Source organism: Rattus norvegicus, chromosome 6 (genome assembly GCF_036323735.1).
Source record: "Rattus norvegicus strain BN/NHsdMcwi chromosome 6, GRCr8, whole genome shotgun sequence".
In the NCBI taxonomy this organism is placed as follows: Eukaryota; Metazoa; Chordata; class Mammalia; order Rodentia; family Muridae; genus Rattus; species Rattus norvegicus.
In genome coordinates this window covers 48,618,105-48,643,490 of record NC_086024.1, presented here as the reverse complement: position 1 = coordinate 48,643,490, position 25,386 = coordinate 48,618,105, and the positions used below count along the sequence as shown (strand labels likewise).

At 46.3% G+C, this 25,386-nt stretch overlaps 1 protein-coding gene across 3 annotated transcripts in view; it reads left to right on the top strand.

Annotated features, from left to right (window-relative positions):
• Rnf144a (ring finger protein 144A) overlaps nucleotides 1-15,250 on the top strand; it is a 120,001-nt gene extending 104,751 nt beyond the window's left edge. For 2 of the 3 annotated variants that reach the window (XM_039112710.2, XM_039112709.2), the window contains exons 7-8: nucleotides 2,952-3,041; nucleotides 11,217-15,250. In XM_039112710.2, the coding sequence (XP_038968638.1) occupies nucleotides 2,952-3,041; nucleotides 11,217-11,348 (222 nt within the window). In that variant the 3' untranslated portion in view covers nucleotides 11,349-15,250. The remainder of the gene's footprint in view (nucleotides 1-2,951; nucleotides 3,042-11,216) is intronic. The other variant, NM_001082410.1, reaches the window with a different exon arrangement.
• The last annotated feature ends 10,136 nt before the right edge of the window (nucleotides 15,251-25,386 follow it).

Genomic DNA, 25,386 nt, shown 5'->3' with positions numbered 1-25,386 from the left:
GCCCCTGGACAGTTACCCTCTGGTGGGTGACAGGCGACTGTCCATACCATCAGTGTGGAGGAAACATCAGTTAGGCCTTCCAAGAGGAGAAAGCAGGTGGAAGTGTCCCTTTGCCATTGTGGGAGCCAATATCATGATCTTCAGGGTCCAGCCCTCTGTGATGGGTTAACTTGATGAGATATATACTTTACATGGAAACCCACTTCTGGGCATGTCTGTGAAGAGGTTTCTAGATGGGGTTAATTGAGGTTAAATGTGGGCTGAAGTCCTCGACTGAACAGACGAGGAAGCTGCAATATGACCGGCTACCTCAAGCTGTGTATGAGGCTATGCTTTAAAATTTTCAAACTATGAGCCAAAATGCTCCCCTCCTAAAGTTATGTCAGAATAACAAAGAAAGTTGCTAACACACACTGGCAGGCAGGAAATGCTCTGGCATGCAGCAAGGGCACATCCCACAGAGAGGGCAGTTTTGGATGGGTGTGAAGTCCACTACGCAGAGTGACATGGGGCCAGAGGCTAGAGGATGGGGGTGGCTGGGGACATGAAAGTTGAGCAAGAGTTTGTTCGCCTGCCAAAGAGAACAAGGGATGTTGAAGCTAGCAGTTACAAAAGAATTGGACACACACACACACACACACACACACACACACACACACACACACACAAAGGCCTGATGTGGCCAGAAACACTGGTGGGAGGAACTGAAGCCAGGGTGGAGTAGTGCTCTTCTCTGTGTGTGAGGATGAAGGCTCTGACCTCCCTCCCTTTGCCTGGATACCTGGTAAAACAACCAGACGAGGACGGATGGGATCAGAACCCCTTACAGAGTCTGGAGAATGAGCTTGCGCTCTGCCCGTGGGTCAGTATTATTACCAGAATGGTTAGGATCAAAGCCTGGATTTCGGTGGCCCTCACGACTACACTTAGCTACCCAGCCTCAATACCCCAGTTAAGAAGCAGAGAGGTTTATTCAGTGTGGTCCCATTGGGCGGAGGAACAGGTAAAGGAGTCCAGTGATCTGGCCCTCACCCCTGTGGATGCCTCTTCCAGGTTTAAATAGAGGGCGAAATATAAGAATCTAGCAGCCCTGGCTAAGGTGTGGTCGTGGCCATCACTGCCTCAGCTCCAGACTCTGCTGCAAGGCAGCCTGACAAGTGGTCAGGAAGTTGGTTGTGAGCTTAGCCTGAGAGACAACCACAGCCTCCCTTAGTACCAGGTTTCAGCTTATTTCTTCCCCCATCTTGAGACTCCTGGGAAAACCCCAAGTCCTTTGAGGGCATTGCTTTTTTTATAGTCTTAGAGGCTGGCATAAAAGCTGGCACTGAAGTCAGGACTCTTATCTCAGATCTGGGAAAGCAGAGGCAGGGGGATTCCTGGAGCTCCTTGGACAGCCCATCTAGCTAAATTGCTGAGCTATGGGTTCAAGCTACTGGTGTCCCAAGCATCTCTCTTCAGAATATTTCTGCCTGTGCCAGAGTGGTCACGGTATCCGTGGGTATGGTCTGGAAGTTTTTGTTTGCCACAGGCTATCTAGAAGGATTGGACAACCAGTACCCACTTTCAAGGGCGGACATCAGTAAAGACTCTAAAGTAGTTGATGCCCTGTGGTTCTCAATGTGTGCTTTTGAAAAGGACTTGAAAGCCTTTTAGAGAGCCCGCAGAATAAGATGCTGGGATAGGCAGATTGGGAAAAATGAGACGAGCGCACTTAAGCTATTCTCTGGGGAAATGTACTATTAACATCGATGTGAAGGAAAAGGCAATTAAGACTCCAAGAGGAGAGCTCTCGGCGGGCAGAAGTAGCCAGATGGAGTTTCAACAAAGACACATCTGGAGCTAGAAGAGGCTCACCTGTCCAAGGAGGGTGAGACAGCTGCTGGGCTTCTGCCTCCAGTGGTCATTGCCTGGAACTGCATCGTAAAAGCCAGTGTTTACTGCCACACTGCCATATAATCAGACCATGGCACCTTAGGACAGAAAATGCCACCAGGGTAGTTCCCCTTTCAGCATGAGAGACAGACTAGGTCCACTATTCCCTTGTGTTGATCTGAGGGTCGAGAAGTTGGTGGGTGGTATCCTAGACTTTTCTGGTTATATTAGACCCCATGGTTATTCTTAAAAGGAAGCTTCCCATTGGTGTCCTTGGTTAAATGAACAAATGGTATTGGCCTGTTGGGTGCTGTTTCCTACTTGTTTCCTGTTGGTGGTGGACTGGTAGGTCTTGCTGTATGTGGAGGTGAGAAGAGCACCTGTCCTGGATACTCAGTGGTGCTGAAAAACAGATTGAGGTACATTTGAGTGATGATCATCCTCAGAGGGACCAACCAACCAACATAATGAGCCTTCAGCCCAGGAACATGGCAGTCTGGAGGTGACTGTCCTGAGAGTGTGAGGTAGGGCCACCTGGAGGGAGATATGGGCCAGACAGCTCACTGTGCACTGTGAAAGGATCCCTGCTCACTCTAGACAGGTGGCGACCTTGTGGGTAGAGGGTGGTTGCTGGACTAGGTCTTGAATAAAGAGAAGCATGGCGGTGTTTTGAGCTAAGGAAGGACTCACCTGATGAGAAGCTGTTCTGGTACGGTGAGATTGACACAGGCAGGCCCAGAGGAACTCAGGAGACTCAGAACCTGATCTTTCTCTTCAGTCACCTGTGTTAGTACAAGCTCCAGAGGCAGCCTCTACACCCAGGAGACCCCTAGCTCAGTACTGAAATCTGGCCAAGGCTTCCTCTTGACTGAGGTTCACACTTCCTTCTTGCTGCTCTATGGAGAGGGATGATGGCCAAGAGGGACAGTCTCCAGGCAGGCAGCAAGGGCACGCCCTCGCTGTCACTTCTGCTTGTGTCCATGTACTGTGTATCTGGAAAGGTAAAACAGACTGAAATGTTCAAAAGACTGAGAGTCCGAGTCCAGCATTCACTGTAGACCTTTCTCTGCCCTTCCCAGGATGACTTTCTTCTGATACACTATGACAAGGGGCCCTGCCGCAACAAGCTGGGTCACTCCCGGGCATCAGTGATCTGGCATCGGACACAGGTAAGAGGCTGTCCACCTGGAACTTTGATCCCAAGGAAAACGTGTGTGTGTGTGTGTGTGTGTGTGTGTGTGTGTGTGTGTATTCTAGAAGATGAGAGTGTGTATGTTTGTGTTCTAGAGGATGAGTGTGTATGTTCTAGAGGATGAGTGTGTGTGTGTTCTAGAGGATGAGTATGTGTGTTCTAGAGGATGAGTGTGTGTGTTCTAGAGGATGAGTGTGTGTGTTCTAGAGGATGAGTGTGTGTGTTCCAGAGGATGAGTGTGTGTGTGTTCTAGAGGACGAGTGTGTGTGTTCTAGAGGATGAGTGTGTATGTGTGTTCTAGAGGATGAGTGTGTATGTGTGTTCTAGAGGATGAGTGTGTGTGTGTTCTAGAAGATGAGTGTGTGTGTTCTAGAGGATGAATGTGTGTGTTCTAGAGGATGAGTGTGTGTGTGTTCTAGAGGATGACTGTGTGTGTGTTCTAAAGGATGAGCGTGTGTGTTCTAGAAGATGAGTGTGTATGTGTGTGTTCTAGAAGATGAATGTGTGTGTATGTGTGTGTTCTAAAAGATGAGTATATGTATGTGTGTGTTCTAGAAGATGAGTGTGTGTTTGTGTATGTTCTAGAAGATGAATGTGTGTTTTAGAAGATGAGTGTGTATATGTGTGCATTCTTGAAGATGAGTGTATGTCTTAGAAGATGAGTGTGTATGTATGTGTGTGTTCTAGAAGATGAGTCTGTGTGTATGTATGTGTTCTAGAAGATGAGTGTGTGTATGTGTGTTTTCTAGATGATGAATGTGTGTGTATATGTGTGTCCTAGAAGATGAGTGTGTTTGTGTTTGTGTGCGGGTCCTAAAAGACTTGCCAATTGAAAGTAATGCTGATGGCTCTGGGCCCAGTGTTCAGAACCCCTTGTGCTTGATGAAGAGCTGTCTAGAGCTGTCCTGAGAGAGGCAAGCGAGTTGCTAACAGGAAAGGATGATGGGCAACTAATGGAACATTTCTGCTGTCTGTGCTGTAAGTGTCTCTTATGTTAGCTGATTCAGCAGTGTCGAATTATATGTTGAGTGGTATTTATCACCTGTGTGGCAGGCAGGTCCCTTTGGGAGTCAGAGCCACATCTGTAAGACGTTCTTTTGTGAAGCCTGCTGTCTATTAGTTGAAAAGCATAGGGGTGCTGAACCAGTATCCTCACCCACAACATAAATCATCTCCAGAGTGAGGGGCAGGGATGGGGTCTTAGATGGAGTGGGTGAGAAGGTTCTTTATGGGTGAGTGTTACTTCTGAGTATCAAGGAGTACAGCTATGTGTAAGCAGCTCAGGAGAGAGAGGACAGAGACAAGTGAGGTGCTTGGATCATGGAAGGACAGAGTGGGACAGGGAGTACAGAGTTAGTTTGGGATTTCAGCAAGACCATGTCTCAGGTCATGGATTGTATTCAAGTTGGTAACTAGGAGAGTGGGTTCTACAGTACTCCCTGGTTGCTGTGGAAGGGGCTTCTTTCACAGACTTTCTCGTGAATTCTCTGAGGACACTGTTTCAATCCATGTGAAGATAGAGACCCATTCTCAGGATGGTAGCCTAGAATTGGGAGTAGAACTAACTGTAACTACCTTTTCTTGACACTCATTGCTACAAGTTGCTAGAGCTGGCAGCTCGCGAGTGTGAATGCAGCAGGACTGAGGGGAAAGGCATAAAACCTGTGCCTGCAAAGTGTTACTTAGGAGCAGGTACTTCTCCCAGGGACTGACCAGGCCTAATGCCTCTACTCATTCTCTGACAGCAGTGGGGGTGTGAGTTGCTTTGGAGTTCCTTGCTTTTCAAGTAGCTCTACTATAAGCATCCATGTGGGAGAATGTCACTCACAACCTGTTGGCTTGTCCTCATGAATATGCTAGCTTCAGCATGATGTACAGCATTTCAGACACACGCAGGCTGTAGGTAAGGGAACACAGCACATCAAAGATTAGCGTTGGATTGAGATAGACCAAAAGCAATGGGCTAGCCTGTGCTCAAGGATAGGGAAAGGCCATCACAAAAGTGATGAGTATGTAGAGAGCGGAAGTGAAGGGCAGATGTTGCATACATGAGGGAGACTCTTTATGGAAGGCCTTTCCCCATCCCCTGTTCATTTGCAAGCAAAGCTAGGTCCTGTGTTAGGGCCCTGCTGCTTCCAATTTCATCCAGTCCTAACACACCACAGACTGTCCATGACTCCAAAAGACCCCTTTATTCTTGTGGTTTGCCTGGCTTAGTAGGTTGCCTAGAGAGGCCCTGTTCTCCTGCCAGCCTCCCAGTTCTGGAGCCAGAGGCACCTCCCCCATTTCCTCTTTGGACAGGATTACTGCCTTAGCCCTGCTCTCGACAGACTTGTTAATGATGTTGAGAGACAGAGTTTTATCATCTTTCATCAATATCCTTGTGACATTTTTATTGAGTGTTTGCAGAGCACACAGTATTGTAAGAGGGAAATTCAGAAACCTAGTCTAGACTAAGCAAGGGTCTGGGGCCACATCTTTTCTTTATGTTTTATGGGCTTGGCATAAAACCCGTGCTCTCCTGAGTCTGTATAGCCTTGGTCTTCCTTACTCACAAATCTCTGCTTCATGCCCTGCCCAGCTCTGCCATGCCACTTGCACTCTGTGCAGCCTACTCAGGCCTTACATCTGACCTGAATATGCGACATCACCCCCCTCTCCCAGAAAGACGGTGTGCCCACACCATGCCTTTTGCTCGCACAACTGCCTTCCCCACTGGACCCTTCATCTGTCTTGCATGTTGAGGTGCATCACCCTGTCCTCGATGTAAGGGTTTTCTCATCCTTGTTGTCTCAGTGCCCTGGTCCTGTTACCAGGTCAGAGAGATGCTTCAGAAATGGCTGTTAGAAGAGGTGACACTTCAGCTTGAATGGTCGTGTTGGTTCTTCACAGGATTCCCCAGCCTTCTTTCCTCAGCTGCTTCCTGGATATATAGCAGGTTTGAACTAGAGTAGCCATGATCTCTGTTCTGTCTCTTCATGGTCTGTTCCTGATAGAGACAGACATAGTAAGCTTATGGGTTTCCGCCCAGAGGCCTGTATACCCGGGTGTGGGCATAGTGGTAATATCACTTGAGCTTCTAGTGAGAAGATAGGCAAGGCCCAGTCAAGGAGGTAGACATGAGCCAGGAGCAGTTGTGATGGGGGAAGCAGAGCCCAGGAACAGCTAGCTGTGCGAGGAAATTGGACATGTATGCAGTGGCAGGAGAGGACAACCGTGCTCTCAAGAGGCCCACACACTAGTAGGTTCATCTTTTGGTGTTGGGTCTAGCAGAGAGGTAGTTCCTACTTCCTTTGATTGCTTTTACTGCTTCTCAAGTCTTGCCTTCTAGCTCCATGCTGCATTGCTGGCCACACCCTCCCACATGCGATGCTTTGAATGAAATCCAGCAACCCTGAAGATTCTAATCCAGCCTGTTTACAAGCTGGAATCGAGGAGTTCATGTAACATTGGAAGCAAGGGCATACCTGTTGCTCATCCAGGCTAGAAGGCTGGAGCGGAGCAGAACAAAGCAGGGCTGACAGTGGGAGCGGGATGGGGTGGGGGTGGGGGTGTGGGGTATTGATATATAAGACCATGTGTTCTGCAGGTTAAAACTTGAAAAACGAAAACCTTAAAGGAGGAAAAAGTGTGGGCAGAGACTCAAATATCATGGGTCAGCATCACAAAGCATTTGGCATGTATCTGATGGTAGCTGGAATCAGACATGAGTTGGGAAGGGAGAGAGCAGATGCTATGGGTAAGCTAAAGCTAACATTGGGAACTCACCAAAGGTTTTAAAGCCCAAGAATAAAATGCAACAAAGGTCTGACTTAAGGATCTACCAAATCACATTTAGCTGGAAATGCCAGGCTGGAAGCCTCTGGAAACCCGATGTCCTCCACTTCTCCTTTCTCCCACTCATATCCACTCCATCTATTTTGAAAATCTGTCCCAGTCTTGTATCTTGTGCCCAGAATCTCTAGAGCACTGGGCACCTAGCACTTCTTAAGCATGGACTTTTGACTGTGATCGGACACCCACAGGTAGACACATCCAACACTCTGAAGGCACCTAAATAACACTGTCTACAAAGACATCAGCTAAAGTCCTGACATCAACCCTGCAAGCAGGTCCGGTGTCCTTCTCCTTACCAAGAACAGGGCAACTGCTGAGAATTTCAAGGGAGTTGGGATACCAGGGATGTCTCCGCTCAGGGCCCTGGTCAACTCAGACCTCCATGACATTCATGATGGACCTCAAGTATAGTACACTGTGACCGCAGTCTTTGGGCATGTTGCCTGCAGTGTAAAATATGTGGATTTTATGAGTCCCTGCTTCCTTAGCCTTCTTCGTTATAAAGTTTGGTAACATCGTTAGCAGATTTTGAGGCTCTGTGCCTTAGAGACATTGCAGCTAGCTTTTTATCAGTTTTCTGAGCTTATAAAGTATTGCACACTGAATGCATTTGTCTCAGCCCCCTTGTCAAATGCTCCATTGTTGGAGTCTTGGGGGTGGGGGGCAATTTAATTGGGTTCTTCTATCTACCACCATCCTAACCTCTATTCTTCCCCAAGCCCTTCTGAGCCCCCAACACTAGGTAGGAGAGAAAGAAGGTTAGAAGGAAAGGGCTACAGACTTCTTTAGACTGCTTCCTGCTGGTTAGGGGGCATCAGGTTCCTTGGGGGCAAGTCCAGTCTTCATCATCAGGCTGTCTCAGTCAACAGTCATCCAGCAACCCAGCAATAGCAAAGCCATCAGCAAAGAGCAGCAGTCGTTACAGACTCTCCTGGGTCTCTCACATTTATACCCTTTCCAGAGTCCCCAGAATTAAACTATCTGCAGCTGTCAAAAACCACACACCCCTAGAGCAGGAGACAATCATTAGTTGCTGTGAACAAACTGAAGCAGCCCCATATCCCACACTTGGGATAAAAAAACAAGCAAAAACATATTTGCATACCGTGAGTGGGTTTTTAAAGAAACCAAAATTCTCACTCCACTATGAATACATTACATATTATGAATTTTTTTAAAAAATCCTCTTTCTTGTAAAGGTTTTGTATAACTTACCTTGTCCTGAGTTTGCACACACACACGCGCGCACACACACACACACACACACACACACACACACACACATGCACACACCCCTGTTATTCTGGGTAACAAGGTCTTCTGGGAAGAGAAACAGGACTGGAAAGTGGTAGTGTCTGGGCAGGCTGTGGTGCTAGTTGTACACAGAAAGACATGAGCTCATAACTGAGTCTCAGTTGATGATGATGATGGCTGGGCACAACATCCAACCTTCTTTTGAACATTTAGCATAAATGCTACCGCTGGGGAGTCTCCACTGGCTTTGCTCCATCACCATCCCAGACCCAAGCTGAAGCACAGAAGAGCTGGACACTGTTTTCTTTTCTCACTATAATGAGACATATCCTTCACAATATGGGTATCTGCCAGGAGAATCTTCTCTAAGCTTCCCTTCTCTTGTGAATGGCTAAGAAGGTTTAGTCCAACCATGAGGCAGACTTCATCTCAGACCTTTAGGCCAGCCAATTTCTGATTGTGCATTCCCTCGTGTACGTGAGCATATGCACCCCCGCGCTCCCAGCTGAAGGACTGGGGAGTTCCTGGAGAGGTGCTTAAACAGACACTAGAATGACCGTCTGAGAGGCTGGAACCATACTGGGCCCTTTGTAAAAGCATATGGGAACACAGATTTTGCCTGTGTTAAATGAGAACACAGAAATCTGGGTGCGGCAGCACACATCTGTACCCCAGCAGTAGGAAATGGGACACAGGGTCTTGATGGCCACCCAGGCTAGCCAAATCTGTGTTCTCAGGTTTAGCGAGAGACTGTGTCTCAAAAAGAGAAAAAGTTGAATAACAATCAAGAAAGAAACCCAACTTGTGCTGGAGACCTCCACACATATGCGCACACAGTTGGGCACACACCCAAACGAATTTTTCTAAATTGAGATCTTTGAGCTGCATTTCAATCCAAGGACATGGGTTCCTTTATTGGAATTGTTCTAATCATCTTAGGCCTACCTAGTTTTGCTCTTCAATGAATGACTTTTTCTCTCCTTTCTTTCTTTCTTTTTTTTTTTTTTTTGGTTCAACTGGGTCATCCATCCCAGGGCGTGTGCTAGCAGGGAGACTAGGCGTGCTCACAAAGCTTGTATTCTGATATAACTGTATTGGCTTATGAAGGAGGCTTGTTTTCCTGTAGCCCCCAATGCATGCTGAGGTCACCATTTATGTACTGAGTGATGATCCTCTTGAGAGCCTGGATCCATCCCTCTGCCACCAATATGGTTTGCCCGTGGCCTGACCATGGAGGTGTGTTCACGGAGTGACCTTTTCTTTGCGTCCCTCACTTTTGTCTCTTTCTTTTCTCCCTCTGGTGATTTCTGCATCTGCCAGTCACCAACTGGCAGTGGCTTGACAGCTCAGCCTACCAAACGGCATGTAAATACAGACAAGGTAGGCTGAGGAACCGAGCCGAGGTGTTGTCTTATACTGGGGAGAATGTGAGCCTGTAGTCATGGGTTTGACTGTGGAAGATGCATGGCTTCTTCAATCATTTGCCATCTGGTGTTATCAGGAGCTCCAGATGACCTTGGGTGACTTCACTGCACGCGTTGGGACCTTAAAGTTAAACGTATGTGTTTGTATGTGCATCTGACTGCAGATGCCTGCAGAGATAAGGAGGAAGCATCAGATTCCTTAGAACTAGAATTACAGACATTTGTGACCTGCCCAGCTTTTATTAGGAATGCAACTCAGATCCTCTACAAGAGCAGTGTCCTCCTAAGTGCTAGGCCATCTCTCCAGCTACCACATCGTGCACGTGACTTTTAACGTGTCACCTGACCTGATTGGTGGGATCCCATCACCAATATTATGTTTAGCAAACAAACACAACCAGCTCAGCGGCAGAGCCTCATGTACAGTTCAGAATAAGATCGTATTCATTTATTTATAAATGTGGGCAGGTACATGTACAGTGGTGTATGTGCACATGTGTGCTTTGTTTCCAGCAACAACTCCAATAAGGGAATTCCTTCCTTTCCTGATGTTTGATGCTTTTCCATATAGTGGGCCTTAGAGACCATCTATCACATCCAAAGTTGAGAAAACAGACTTGGGGGAGTCGTGCACTTATCGTCTTGAGCACTAGGTGGCAGTCAAACTCTACATTCAACTTTTCAGTAGGCAGAGTGTGGCCAATCTAGGCAAGGATAGGGAAAAGAGGACCTTGTTCATTTGAAACAACCCCACTGCATGGTGTAGGTGTGTCAGCAGGTCTATGTTTGGGCCTTATTACCTAGAAGGGAAAAACGAGTTTTTGAAAATATCAAAAATGTTGAGACTAGCAAAACTAGTTTGTTGCAGTGTCTGATGTCCCATGACCCGGCCATTCTAATTCCTTCATTGGAAGGGTCCTGTCCTTGTCCTCTTATATATTAACCATCTGGGAATCTTTGCCATCTCAGCCGTTTCCTGTCCTCTAGCAAAGGTAGGGCATTTTCTTGGATGATCTTTACCCACTTCCTGCGAGGTTTATTAGCCACTGATGAAATATGGTCTTTCTGTTAGACAGTGCTCTCCTGGAGTCTCCGTACCCCAGGTGCCGTTGTTTATGCCATCCATGATCTGATGGATAACGGTTGCTCAGGGAGAAATCACTAAATGGTTAAATGCATAGAAGAGTGGATCGGGGAGGGGCATGAAGGAAGGAAGGAAGCAAGGGAGAAAAGGGAATAAAGATAGATAGATAGATAGATAGATAGATAGATAGATAGATAGATAGATAGATAGATAGATAGATAGACCAGCAGTTGGTTGGAGAGATAGGAGGAAGTATGGCCCTGTGGATGATTGCTAGAGGGATAAATCTATGAATGAGTGGGTAGGTGGTGGATGGATACGTTCATGACTCCATGGACGGTTGGATAGGTGAGTGGGTGAATGAACGCAGAGATGGATGGTTAGTTGAATAGACGAATTCATGGGATTGGCTAACTGTATGGTGGGGCGGTGGATGGACATATGAACAGATGGATTGGTGGGTAATGGCGGGTACTAGTTGGTTTGGTTTAAACTTCAGCTATGCAACCTGCGGATCAGCCTTCCTCACCTTCCTTCTCTGTTTCCTTTCTAGGTGGTGGGGATTTTTGCTGGATTTGGGCTCCTGCTCTTAGTGGCCTCCCCGTTCTTGCTCCTGGCCACACCCTTTGTACTTTGCTGCAAATGCAAGTGCAGTAAAGGTGACGATGACCCGTTGCCCACCTAGAGGACGGCATGATGCTGGAACAGACCCCTTCCTCGGGACGTGTGGCTCCCCTACCCCCTACCACCCCTCTCACTAAACATGGTTTTTGCCTTATGTGCCCCGTTGAGCTTCAGTGTCCGGCTCGCTGCAGAGATTTCAGGGATGATGTCAGCGAGTGGGCAGAGGCCCAGGCGTGGTCTCCCGGGTGCTGCTGAGGCAACGGAGGCAAAGTGGGGGCGGGGGGCGGGCGTCCCACAGAGTCATTCTGTGTCTGCAGACCTGGCTGGGGGTAGCATCAGCTGCACACCGGGCAGTTTCCTCCCCTGGGAGTTTCTGAGACCCGCTTGGACAGAGGGACACTTTGACTTCAAGATGGCATATGTTGTCAGTAGAAGTCTTCGAAAATTAGTACTCTCTCCGGCCAGCACCTGAATATCCGACTTGAGAAAAAAAAACCCCACCCTGTTTGTGACAACTGTTTTTATTCCTAAAGGCATTTAGTAAAAATCCTTTTTAGAAAGCTTCCCCCCACACACACCCTGTCAACTGAGTAGTGAAAATCAATAAGGTGCGTATAAACCATCCTATGCCTTTTTTCGAAATGTGCATTTTATGAAGTTATAGGTAAATCTTTTCTGGCCTGACCATTTCTTTCAGGAGCTACAGAAAGCCTTATGTACACTCTGTGTTTCTTCTTGGAACCCGCTGTAATCGGTTTTTTGAATGCTGTGAGCTGTGTACTGTTACCCACACGGGCCCCGTTGCATTTCTTTGAAAACACTGCTACATGTGTAGGATCATCTCTCCACCCCATTGCCCTCTGCCCCCGTTCAGCTCACAGGGTTCATCCCTTCAACCCTCTCCCTCCCAGTGGCATCAGATGCCTTTGGATATCTTTAAACCAGATGTTTTCCTCTGAACTAATTTTACAAGTGACTCTGTCTTGATTCCTTGCCCCACTTTTTAGGCAGGCACCAAGGAGACAGTGTCATCCTTCCTTGGGGAGCTCTTGGAGGCCGGGTTGGAGCTTTCTGAAGTCTATGCTTTGTTCAAATGCTTTAAGTAATTTGAAAAAACCATGTGATTCATACAGTCTGAACTCTGTAGTTGACCCATTTGATCTTGCTAGGGAAAAAAAAAGGAGAGAGAAAGAATGGAAAATGAAAAAGGAAGGAAGGAAAGAAGGAGGAAGGGAGGGAGAGATCCTTATTTTGATGTGCAGAGTTTGTAAATTGACCCTTCTCTGGGCTATGTGACAGTTTCCAAGTCAACAAAGGACAAGATAATACTAAGACACAGGTATTCCGTGAATTGACTCTGAAAATAGGAAGGAGTGCTTCCCTTTCAGATTTGGCTTTCAAAGTCCAGTGTGCGTCCCAGGATCAGGCTAGAGATGTCGAGGTTTGGCAGGGGAATGAGTGGCTGGTCTGAAGGCGTATTAAGCATCCTACAAAGGAGTAAAGCAAACACAGAGTCCTCTCATCTCAGCCATTTATCTACTGCAGCCACATCTGTAGTGGCTGTCTGTGTGACTCCACATTTATGGGTCAATGTCAAGCCCCAGCCGACACTCCCTGCAAAGAAATGACTTCATTTTCTTTATTTTTAATTGACAGTGAGTACCTGAGGCAAAACAGAACCACTGGTCTCTCACCTTCTGGTACTGATTTTTCTCTATTAAGCTAAAGCCATTTAGAAGCTCGGTCCTCACCAAAACCACACTCAAAAAGTCCCCCTGGTAGTTGGAAATTACAGGTGTGACTTCTGGGTGAAGCCTAGGCCTTGAGCCTCTGTGGTCAGAAACTGGTCAGTAGCTGGGATTTGAGACTTCAGGCCTGTAACTTGTATGTGAAAGTAACCAGCCACCACCCCTTAAAATGCCTATCAGAAGTCTCGGCAGTCCTGGGCCCAGTTCCTTCCTGCTTCACCTTGATTACTGTTGTCTGATCATTGTTCAGTGACATGCTGTCGTTGCAGTAGGGTTGACTGCAGCTCAGGCTCCCTGATCAAAGATGGGGTCACCTTATGTCTGGGAGACTTCTCTGGATGCTCACACACCTCTGTAACCCCACCTGCTCTCACACAGCAGCCTACAGTGAGCTTCCTAAGCACATGGCTGGACAGAGGTGGGAACCATAGGGGCACTGGGGCAAAAAGGTGTAGTCAGAGTATCCTGTCTGCCCTGAGTCTTTTGTAACAAGCACACTTATTCGGTTGGCTTCAGTAATAAAACCTAACTTGTCCGTTCCCTATAGAAACACCAGCAAGATCACGTTGAAATATATACACTTGTGTGTTTTCCCTGTGGGAGCCCGTTTAGTAGAGGCTCCCACATGCATTTATCATGGACATTCAGCTAGAGCCATGTGTGACTTGAAATGCACAGTAGAGATGGCCCCAGATGCAGCTGGTCTCTCTCTCCTAAGAAGGTCGAGGGGCTCTGTGATCCACCGTAGCCTCATTTCCATCACTCAGAGTGGTTCATCAGAACTGAAAATGGAGTTTCCTGAGACAGACTGTTTTCCTGACTTGAAGAAGGCAGGCCTTGTGGAGAAGGCTCTTAGTGATAGGCTATGGGGCTATTCAGTATGGCTCTACTGAGGGCTGCTGGTGTGAGAGTTATCCAAGGCTGCTGGGCTGCTGACTTTGCTACAGTCTTACTGGCTGTCTTATCTCTGCCAAACTCAGCCCTGCGCCTTGTGGCCCAAGTGGCGAGGCTTCACATTCTCACCCAGGGTGATGCTTGCAGAGGACTGGGTGACAGCTCCTTGTAGGGACAGGGATTTGGATTTCATGAGTTACAGCCGTCCTCACTACACAGAAGTAGCTCAGACTATGGAACCAACACTCCCTCACCCCGTCCCCCTTTTGTACCTATCTTGAGGAGAACAAATTCTCTCTACAGTGTATTTATTCTGTAAAGCAGATGTGAGACTCTGGCCGGTTCCCCACTGAACGCAGTGCATGTGGGAGGAAGGATAGTCAGGCTTGAAAAACTGGCTTCAAGGTGAGACTATCTTTTCCACTGGAGTTAGAAAGGGGAAAGGTTATTTTATGAATTAGACGAGAAAGAAGAGTTCCCCTTGGTAGGCTTTAAAAAATTAAAGGGATTGAAAAAAAAAAAAAACCAGGGAGGACTTATTTTGTATACTTCCCAGATTTCCACAGATTAATAAATGTACCTGTGAATATATATATGTAAATCACAATGAAGTTGTCAAGGGAAACCATTTTTGCATGTATGCCATTTTATGAAGGTTTCCTTAAAGAAAATAAATACCAAAGCTTGTTTCTCCCTCACAATGAACCCAAATCCTTATAAAGTTAAATGAGGTGAAGAAATTTGGCTATTGCCAAAAACTTAACCAGGAGGGAAGGGCTTGTGTTCAAACACTTACTAATGCCCTCTGACTAGGGGAACCCATCCTTTTTGGTAGTTAAAACCCCGTGGTCTCCAGCCTTCCTGACTTGGATAATCCTGTCTTCCAAGATCCCAGGGCCCTTCAGTTAGGTGTAGCTGTGTGCCACATGCCTGACTTTTCTTTCATACTTTGCTTACTTTGCCTTGGGTGTATTTTAATCTTGTATAAAAAAAACATGCATGTGTCAGTCATGCGCACGTGCACACGTATACGTTCTGTATTTGACAAATGGTGGTAAGACCAAACGAACAAAAAATAAGAAAATTGCATTTGTGGTTTTGCAACGTGAGTACACTTTGTACCACTAACACTGTGATGTATAAGAGCTGTCTGAATGCCTTTTCATGTTGTGATTTGTACTTTAGAATCCTATGGAAACATTTGATTTATAATTCCAATACATATTTTAAATGTATTGTGTCTTATGTAGTCTGTCTCCCCTTTCAAAGGGATATCTTTTTAAAGGTATTTTGGCTGGAATACAGGTGATAATTTTGTAAATCCTGCCTGGCTCCATCTTTTGTAGCTGCTTCATTGACTAGCCTGAAGATTGGAAAATGAATGTGGCTGGTGGCGAGACGGGAAGAGGGGGGATCTTGCCGCTTGGAACACAGCATGTGTGGTCTTAGACTGTTCATCACTGTGACAACATACCCAGCAGAAGCAACTTAGGGCTTTATTTGGTTTCATGGTTGAAGACGCCAGTCCCTTTCGGTGGAAAATAGAGGGCAGAGTCCTTAGCAACAAGAGTGTGTCACTGTGACTCTTTACATCTCAACCAAGTAGGAAGCAAGAGAGGGAACAGCTGGTGCCCAGCTGCTTTTCTTCTCCTTTTTTATTCATTCTTGGCTCTCAGCTGCATCAGTAAGTGACTATGGGAGTATGGGACAGCGAGTCACAGGGCATCTACACTCAGCAAGTGCAGGGGAAGGGTCAAAGGAGAGAGGGATGCTGGTGTTCAGCTCGCTTTTTCAAGAAAATTTGGTTCATGACCCATCTGTGAGATGGTATTGCTACAGTCAAGATGCTTTCTTCAGTTAAGTCCTAATAGAAGTACCCTTGTAAGTAGACAGAGGTCTGTTTGCATGATGATTCAATGAAGACTGACCAACATGTCAACCTATGAGGTCATTTCTCCCACATTCAGGATGGATTTTTTTCCCCTTATTCTGTAGAAATGCTATTATAGGTACACTCAAAGATATACTTCACTAATGACCAAAGTATTTCTTGATCCACACGTTGGCAAGGTAGATTAAGCATTAAAGACCTCCTAAAGGTTCTAAGGGTAGTCTCAATTCTCAGATGCTCAGCTCATCTAAATCATAGGGTAAATCAACTATTGAATCATTCCTTTATTTCTTGTGGTGCTGGACCAAAGTTACATCTCTGGGAAGGCTGCTACATATGATGTCACTCCATCCATGTGCACTAGCCGTACTGCCATACTTTAATGAGGGCTCTGTAAATACCAGTGACATTCTTTTGAATGCTGGGAAAAGTGGATAATACAGTACAGACATTTCTGATAATACAGGCAGCCATCTTTCCAAATCAACAGGGCATTGGTTCTAGGGTCCCCACTGATAGTAAAACAAGCAGATGCCAAGATCCCTTACAGAAGATAATGCAGAGTTTGAAATCCATGTGCACACATCCTACTGAAGACTTTCAGTTATCTTTAGGCTTTCCTCAAAGCCTAATACAATTCAAATGCTTTATTGGTTACTTTTCTGTTGCTGTAATAAAGTTCCATGAACAAAACCTACTTAGGGCACAAAGAATTTGCTGGATTATCCAGATACATAGAATCCATTACAGCAGGAAATGCATGGCTTGGAGGCAGGAGCAGGAAACTGAATGATCGTTCATCTATACACAGGAAACAGAAGGAAGGGAGATGAGGATATAGACTCTCAGAGCCCACCCCAAGTGAAGTACTTCCTCTAGCAACACTATACCTCCTAAAGGTTCTGTAACACCACCATCACCTGGGGACCAAGTATTTAAACACACGAGCTGATAGGGAGTATTCCCCCACAAATCACAGGTTCTCTCTAAGTAGTTGTTATAGGGGAATTACCACAAGGAAGAAAGTCTGCACATCCCGTGTAGAACTGACTTTAATTTTTCCTGAATATTCTCTCCTCTGTGGTTGGATGAATCTGCTGATATCAAACCTACATATAAACATGACAAAGTGAACCGAAAGCCAAAAATCAGCACATGTCCCTCGAGTTTTTCATCTGCTTCATCTGAACTTTCTAGGATAATATGGATCTCATCCACTAAGGTGGATCTAGGAACAGGTAACTAGCTATTTGTCCTGTATTTAAGTTGGAAATATGTCCATAGTTTTAATATGTGGGTGGAGGGACGAGTTCTCTGATGACTTGTTCATGTGGACCCTGAGGGCTCAGTGCATTGGTTAAGTGACCTTTTGCTGTGACAAAAGGTATGGAGGAGAGGACTTACTTTGCTTCGCAGTTCAAGGGTACAGTCCATTATGGTAAGGGACTTAGTGTCATAAGACTATGAGGCAGCTGTTCCCACTGCATCGGATGTCAGAAAGAAATGAGAGCTAGTGTTCAGCCCACTCAACCATACATCACCAACATGGCCCACCCAGTTAACCCAGTCTAGAAAGGCTCCCAGACTTGCCTAGAGGCTCGTAAAATTCCATCTAGTTGGCATTCAAGATTAACGGTCAACTTACTATATGACCTGTCATAGAGCGTTGTCTGAAGAGGTAAGCAGAAGTCAATTCTTGGAATAAGGAATGACAGGTGCGTAGCAAGCTTTGGGCCCTGGAGGTCTAGACAGCTGTCCAGGGAATGCCATGCATGAGCAAGGTCTTGCAGATGAATAGGAGTTAACCTAGGAAATGAGTTGAAGAGGAGGCCCAGTCCAACAAACACAGGCAAGTGGATTGATCATATCATATTTTTACGGTGGCAATAAAATTACTCAAGTATTACTACCTCATGGTGGCACAGAAATTTGGCTTTCATTGTCAATTTTCTGAGATGTGTAGCTTCCTGGGTGCTGTAAGAAAAGACCACACTGTGTAGGTAAGCAACCTACAGTCATCATCTCACAGATTGGTAGGCAGGAAGTCCCAGATGAAAGTGTCTCCTGGGTTGGAATCTTCTGAGGGCTGTGCAGAAAAATCACTCGTGTATCTTTGTTTCCTTTTGGTAGTAGTATCTGGCAGCCCTTGGCCTTCTCCAGCTGAATGTGTGTGTGTGTGTGTGTGTGTGTGTGTGTGTGTGTGTGTGTGTGTGTGTGTGTATAGTGTTCTCCCCCTTGTGTCTATGACTGACAGTTATGGTCACACTGAGAAACTCAACTTGATCATCACAAAGACCCTATTTGCTGACATTGTCACACATTCATGAGTTCATTGGGTTCATTTTGGGGGGGAGTCTGCCTTTACCTGACAGCATGGTGTGCGGAACACTGGCCCAGCAAATCTATCTGAAGCTTGCTTATTCAACTAAGCTGGTGGATCAATGATCTCCTGGTATCCACCTATCGCTATCCCTTAACACCATGCTATCTACACATGCTGCTATGTTTGGCCTTTAAGTGGGTGCTGGAGATCTCAACTCGGGTTCTCATGCCTGTACAGTAGGCACTTTATGGACTGAACTGTATTACAGGTCCCCACGTACAGAATCTTCACTGCATTTCACACGGTCAGTGAGGAACTCCAAGTAATACAGGTAGACTCCCATCCATGAGACTCTGAGGATTTGGCTTGCAGAGTCCACCCAGCATACATATCCTCAATCATAATTCATTTGGGATCCATAACAGGACAAAAGCCCAATTGTGCTCAGCTATTTGAGGAGAACCTTTCAGGGATGAGAAAATGAGGTTGCCCAGAGCAGAAAATGCTCCTCTGCAGAGCTCCTAAGGCATTGTTAGTGCACAATGGATGGTAAATAATCACGGAATGTTTTTATTAACGACAAAGGAGTAATCAGCGCCATAATGAAACTTGCAGATGAGACTAAACTGGGATTTATAACAAATACCAATTAGGAGGCAGAGACAATGGAAAGAGACCCCCCACCCCAGAGGGAAAGTTACAACAAAGCAAGTTTCCGTTTTGCAAAATAACCACAAATGCACCTGCAGAGGCTGCATACTGTGGGGAAAGCCCAGATTGCTGAAAGGGAGACAGTCCCCAGACACAGCATTTTTATGACAGGCACGGATGATCAGTACAACTGATAATGCCAAGCACTCGATGTCACCGTGTTCTTCACTGAAGATGCACTACTCTGAAGCCCCTCGTCTGGGTGCACTCCAGGAGCTAGCCAAGACCTTCACTGGGACCTCTTCTCTTTCCTATGGTTGCACCTTAGGCCTCCAAGCTTGCCTTGTTGATTCCCCACTCCTGTTCCTATGATCTCCGTGCTCTCTCTGATGCTTCAGTCAAAAGCCCTTGAAGTCCTCTATGCACGTGAGTGATTCAATCATGTTCTTCACTTACATGATCCTTCCAAATAGTCCCACTTACCTGCTTATTGTTAAGTATAACTTGTAGTCCATGGGGGAAGGGATCATGAAGTGGGTAGCAGTGCATCCCTTAGAAGAGGGAGGAACAAGTGTGCAGGGGGGGCACATTTTGGGCCACACTATTAGGTTGTCTGACATTTGCACTATGGTCCCACACACAATAGCTTTCTAGCTTCTGTCCATAGAAATTCTACTTAGGGTCTGGAAAAGTCCTGAAAAGTCATCCAAGTTCCCTTTGCTCATACCATCCTCATACATGTAAGAAATTTGTACAAATTTCTAAAACATTGTCAAAAATTTGTACAAAAATAAGGTTCACTTTTTTAGGTTTGGTTATGACAAAGAGGGGTGCTTAGGGCTGCTGGACTGGCCAGGTTAATAGTAGTGTGTGTTTACATCTAAGTTGTTTTTTTAATATATATATATATATATACACATATGTGTGTGTGTGTGTGTGTGTGTGTGTGTAGCCAGCTATAACTCGTTCCCAGTGACCCACCTTCTCCAGCCACATTCTTCCTCCTAAATATTCCAGGAAGCACCAACATCTGTAACCACCTGTTCAAGCACACAAGCCCGTGGGGTTTCATTTCACATTTAAACTATAATGGATAATAAATGCTAAGCCATCAGGGTAAGGAATGAGGACTTCAGCTTTGTATGTGAGAGGAGGAAGAAACCCTCATCTGCCCCATGGAAACAGAAGAAAAGACCTTATATTTCCTGCTACTTGTGGAGAACTCAGATTCTGTCTGCTACACAGTGGATGGGTACAACCTGAGACCTGGCTACTGCACTTCAGCAGTCACATGGGATGAATGGAAGGATGAAATTTGAAGATGACAACATCTTCTCATAGAAATCTGCCCAGGGTCCATGGGTGGACACGAGGTTTTCAGAGAGCATATGTAACACAGAGAGTGCTCCCTGGAGGAGCAGCTTGGAAGGAGAGGTTGAAAGGGGGTGAATGATGGAGGAGGTGAGAGGCTAGAGCAGGTTTGCCACGAGTTTGAGGCCAGCCCGGGCTGGGTAGTGAGCTCTGGGCTCCAGAGTAAAACTTCATCTCCAAAAGAGAACGAAAACATTCAGAAGACGGAAGTCAGGAGGGAAGAAAGGAAGGAAGGAAAGAAACGGGACTGACTGTGTAACTGGAAGTGCTTAAAGCCAGGAAACTGCTTTAAATTTTTTTTAGTCATCTTATTTTTATTCTATGTGCATTGGTGTTTTGCCTGCATATACATCTGTGTTGGGGTGTTGCATCCCCTGGAGTGGGAGTTACACAGTTGTGAACTGCCATGCTGGGAATAGAACCCTGGTCCTCTGGAAGAGTAGCTAGTGCTCTTAACCACTGAGCCACCTCTCCAGCTCCTATCTGTGCTTTACATGACACAATGGTCTTGAAGAGTTATCCATCATCCAGAAGTCTCAGCCAATTAGAATATCAGGACTGGACTCCCTACAATGGGTCCCCTCTCTTTCTTGCTTCATCTTGCGTTTCTTTTCTGTTTTCTGACCTTTCTTTTCCCACTAAGCTTTTTAAAGTCTAAATAAAACATGACTGACCCAAATGATGCAGTTGGATGATTCTGCCTTTCTGTTTTCCTGGGAAGATGTCTAGAATCAAGTACTCTAGAGACAGCTCTGTCTAGCACACACACAACACAATGTGTCACCATGGGTGGCCCACAAGCTGGATGTTTCCACTGCCCCCAAATCTAGACTGGCTAGGACAGACTCTCATGCCAGTAACCTTTGCTCCTACAAACTTCATCCAGAAAAAAAAAAAACCCAAAGCAAAATGGAGGGATATGCCCAGTGTATTTTTCTGGAATCCCAGACTACTGTTCTCTGGCTCTAGTATTTCTTTCTTTTCTTCACTGCCTACGCCAGCATCCTTCACTGTTGCCCAAACCCCAAAGAGTTATGGAGACTGTTTCATAATCTCTTTTTATATGGAGGAACCCCTGGCTTTCTCCTAGAGACCTAGTAGAGATGCCCTCAGCCATACTCCATCACACACATCCATCACACTGCTCCATGCCTGACCAGCATCTGCTGATCCCTTCTTCTCATGCCACATAGCACCATGTTGACACTTGGATGGACTTCCACACGTGTCTGTTTTCCTTCTGGAACCTGGTTCCCTTGTGAGCAGAAGAGGCTTGGGTTGACTCTTTTGGTTTTTGTAGCATCATAATGAATGAGGAACAAATGGTTTCAGACAAGGTAGATGGACCGGGTGAAATGAACTGGGAACCTAATCTGTTTTGAAGACATCATTAATTCTTCACTAGTTTCCTCTGACCTCCCCTACCAGGGGTCACAGGTGGAGAGACTGCTATCTTTTCAGACCTCACCTTCACTCTCACTCTTAAGTTCAAATTCACACCTAAGACCCAAGCAAACACAGCATATGGCGCTTTGACCACTCTTCTCAAACTTGTTCATGTCAATATTCTTTTGCCTGGTTTTAAGTCTCTAGCTTGCTTTTGGGCTGCCAGTGTCAGCATGGAACCCTGATGGGAGCTTAGCCTCCCGCCAGGCTTCAGTGGAATGTGTGTGAATAGCCCATAGTAGCTGCTTCTATTGTTCCTGGAAGCCTTGTATTATTTAGAGAGCAATTAATCATTTTTCTGAGGCAGCCTGAGGAGCCAAGCCCACGGTGTGTGGTAGATGATGGCTTTTTCTTCCAAGATGAACAAAGTAAAAAGCCTAGCCAAGGCTTTCCTAAAGACGGGCTTATCTCCCGCGTGCATTGGCAACATTTCCACTCCAAGGTGGAATTCCATTACCAAACAGCCGGCTTACAGACACAGCTGAAGGCTGGCACCCCTGCTGCCAGGATCTGCGGACTCTTGGCACATTGGCCCTGTGCAGTTCGTGCTTCCGGCCCAGTGCTGAGGCTTATAGCTTCGTCTTGCACTCCCTTTGCTAAAAGTAACATTGCTCCCAGATCACCCACAAATGAGCATTGCCAGAATTTTAGTGGTTGGTAGGAAGTTCTTGACACATAGTGGAGAACCTACTGTGTGATATTGATCTCTTTTTTTCTTATCTAAAAGAGGGTGCTTAACACATATCACTGGTATTTTAAATGTTTGTATGTTTTATGCATATGAGTATTTCCCTGCACGCACGTATACGTACCATGAGCATGCCTGGTGCCCTTGGAGTCGAAGGCATTGGATCCCCTGCAACTTAACAGATGTTTGTAAGCTACCCATGTGGGTGCTGGGAACTGAAACTGAGTCTTCTATAGGACCATCGAGTATTCTGAACCACTGAGCCATGTCTCCAGTCCCATCATATATTGCACAAATTTTAATAGTACAAATCTGATGGCTATTGTTTCTCATCTTACTCTGATGTAGGAAACAAAAGACGTAGAAGAAATATGCCAGACAGCTACTAGTAAATAACACACAGCTCCAAAATCCAGCGGCTTCAGCCGAAGAGCATCTAATCACCCACAGTGTCGTGTGGTGGCTCTCAACCTGTGGGCCATGCCCATCAGAAAAGATGTATTTCCCGTGGTCTTAGGAACCCCGCAAGCATACATTGATTTTTCTTGCTACCTTGTAAGTGTAATTTTGCTACTGAATGTGTCTCAGTTCCCAAAAACCATTGGAAACATGTGTTATCCAATAGCTGTGACCCACAGGTTGAGAACCACTGGCCTACTGATACCTGTAAGGGAGCAGGGGCACAGTAAAACCTCTGGACCATTCTGTGGATGGGAAAGGGCTCATTTGGGGAAACTCAAACTTGTCATGGCTACCTCCCAGAGAATACAGAGGATAACAGAAGGCAGGGAAAGCCTTGTCAGTTTTAAGGAAACAGGTTGTAGGGACAGTGAGAGCAAGGGCATAGTAGCCCTCAGTGAAAGCATGGATACAGACCGGAAGACTGAGCAGTGTCAGGTTGGAAGCACACTGTCATCAAGAGGGTGGGATATGGGAGCGGGACACATCCTCTGGAAGGGGAAGAAGGGCCAGCTACCTGTGCCCGAGTCTGTGCTCCATGAGCAAGAGGAATTTAGGCTCGGAAGCCATGTATTCTCCCCAGCTCTTCTCATCCTGCTGTAGACTGAGGGCTGTTAGAGATCTGCCAGCTTCCCACATGCCTTGGGTGGGTGGATTATCCGTGAGCCCCATGGATCGTCTTCCTAGCACTCCACTCTGAGGTATGAGTGAGCTGAGTATGGGGCAAAGACAGAAAACCTAAGAGGTCAGGCTTTGTGTGATAGGCTGAGGCGTGGTCAGTCTTGCTGGACTGGAGGATCTTGTGTGGATGTTGATCCTGGATCAGAGCACAGAACTAGGATTGACAGCTGTTGTGAGACAGACTTTCCTTGGGTCCTTGGGGAGATGCAACACACCACCACCACCACCACCACCCCGAGACACACACACACACACACACACACACACACACACACACACACACTTACTCTCCCAAGAAAGGGAACCCAGGATAGACCAAAGTAACAGTTACACCAATCAATTGGTTCACCAATTAGGTTTACACAAATTTGGAGTCTACTGATTGGAGCATGGGTAAGGGAATGATCTGCAATGAGCAGGGATAACTCACAGACAGCTGCATTGCCAGCAAGTCCATCCCAACAGGGTCCAACCACGTGTCTGCAGTTTGTCCGGCCAGAGTTTTTACTTCCTAAGAACCGTTTGCCTCCTTTTATACTTTTCGTGTGAGCCCTGAAGAACCTTGAGGCTTCTATTTTTCCTATAGATATGAAACTTGGCCTACCTCCTGTTTACCACTGGCAGTTTCTGGACCTCCCCCTCCTTCCAGGGCCTAGCATTCCAGTTTGGAGGGAATGGTTCCAGTTCAGAGATGCCATATGTAACAGCAGCAGTCCGCACAGGAGAGAGATCATCAAGCCTGGGCAGCTAGTTCGGAGAAAAGAGGACACACTTAGACGGTGCCTGCAGGACAGATGTGTGAGACCTTTCAATGGAGACACGTGGCAGCCTCAAAGGCCTCTGTTTTGTCTCCTGCTGTGGATGAGTTTGTGCAGGGTCTAGGAGTGGGTGTGTGTGAGAGAAGGAGCAGAATGAAAAGGGGAGGAGGACTCTATGTTTAGTTCGGAACAGCAGAGTTAGTTTGTGTACATGGAGGAGCCCAGTGGAAATCCCATGAGGCAGTGACCCTAGAACAAAGTCCAACAAAGTAATGAGGAGGCAAGGTTTGACTTTTGGAACCACTTTTGCATAGAAGAGCAGTAGGGCCTCAGGAAGTATGTGTGGTGGCAGCAGGAGGTGTGCATGGGAGAGGAGAAAGAGGGGGTGGGGGAGAGGAGGCAGGAGGTGGGCATGAGGGCAGCAGCAGCAGCAAGTGTGCCTGAGAGAAAGTGAGGGGAGGAGCAGGCAGTGTGCATGAGAGAGAGCAAGAGGTGTGCACAAGGGGTTATATCCAGCAAGGAATAGGCCCAAGGCAGGAGAACAGCACTGATGGACAAGCAGAAGAGGGGACCATATTTCCCAGAGTGGTGGATGGAGATGCCATGAGTGGGAAATAAAGGAAATAAAGGAAGCCCTGGGTCTCCTCTAAGGTAGCAGAGGATAGCTCTGTGGGATCTTGTTGAAATCATCCGTATCTCTTACAGTAAGAAAGTAGTCGATGATCTTGTCAAATTTCATTTTCATGGAAGTGAATAGATAGGAGAAATGGTGGGGAGGGGGAGACAAAGGGCACCTTATGCATTCAAAAGGTCGAAAGAAGTAGATGGATACTAGAGAGAAATCTGCTTTTTTGACAAAAGAAAGGAAGAAAGAAAGGAAGAAAAAATAAAATATGACTAAATGCATTACACATGTGTGTGCTAAATAATCAGGGGCAGGAGTTTTACACACACACACACACACACACACACACAGAGAGAGAGAGAGAGAGAGAGAGAGAGAGAGAGAGAGAGAGAGAGAGAGAGAGAGAGCGCCAGCCAGCATGCAATGATTCAGGATGGTCAGCAGGTGGCGCTGAAAAACCATATTTCAATAGTTTCTGGGCTCTTACTGTTTTAAGTTTGTAGTCTCTCTCTCTCTCTCTCTCTCTCTCTCTCTCTCTCTCTCTCTCTCTCTCTTTCTCAGTTT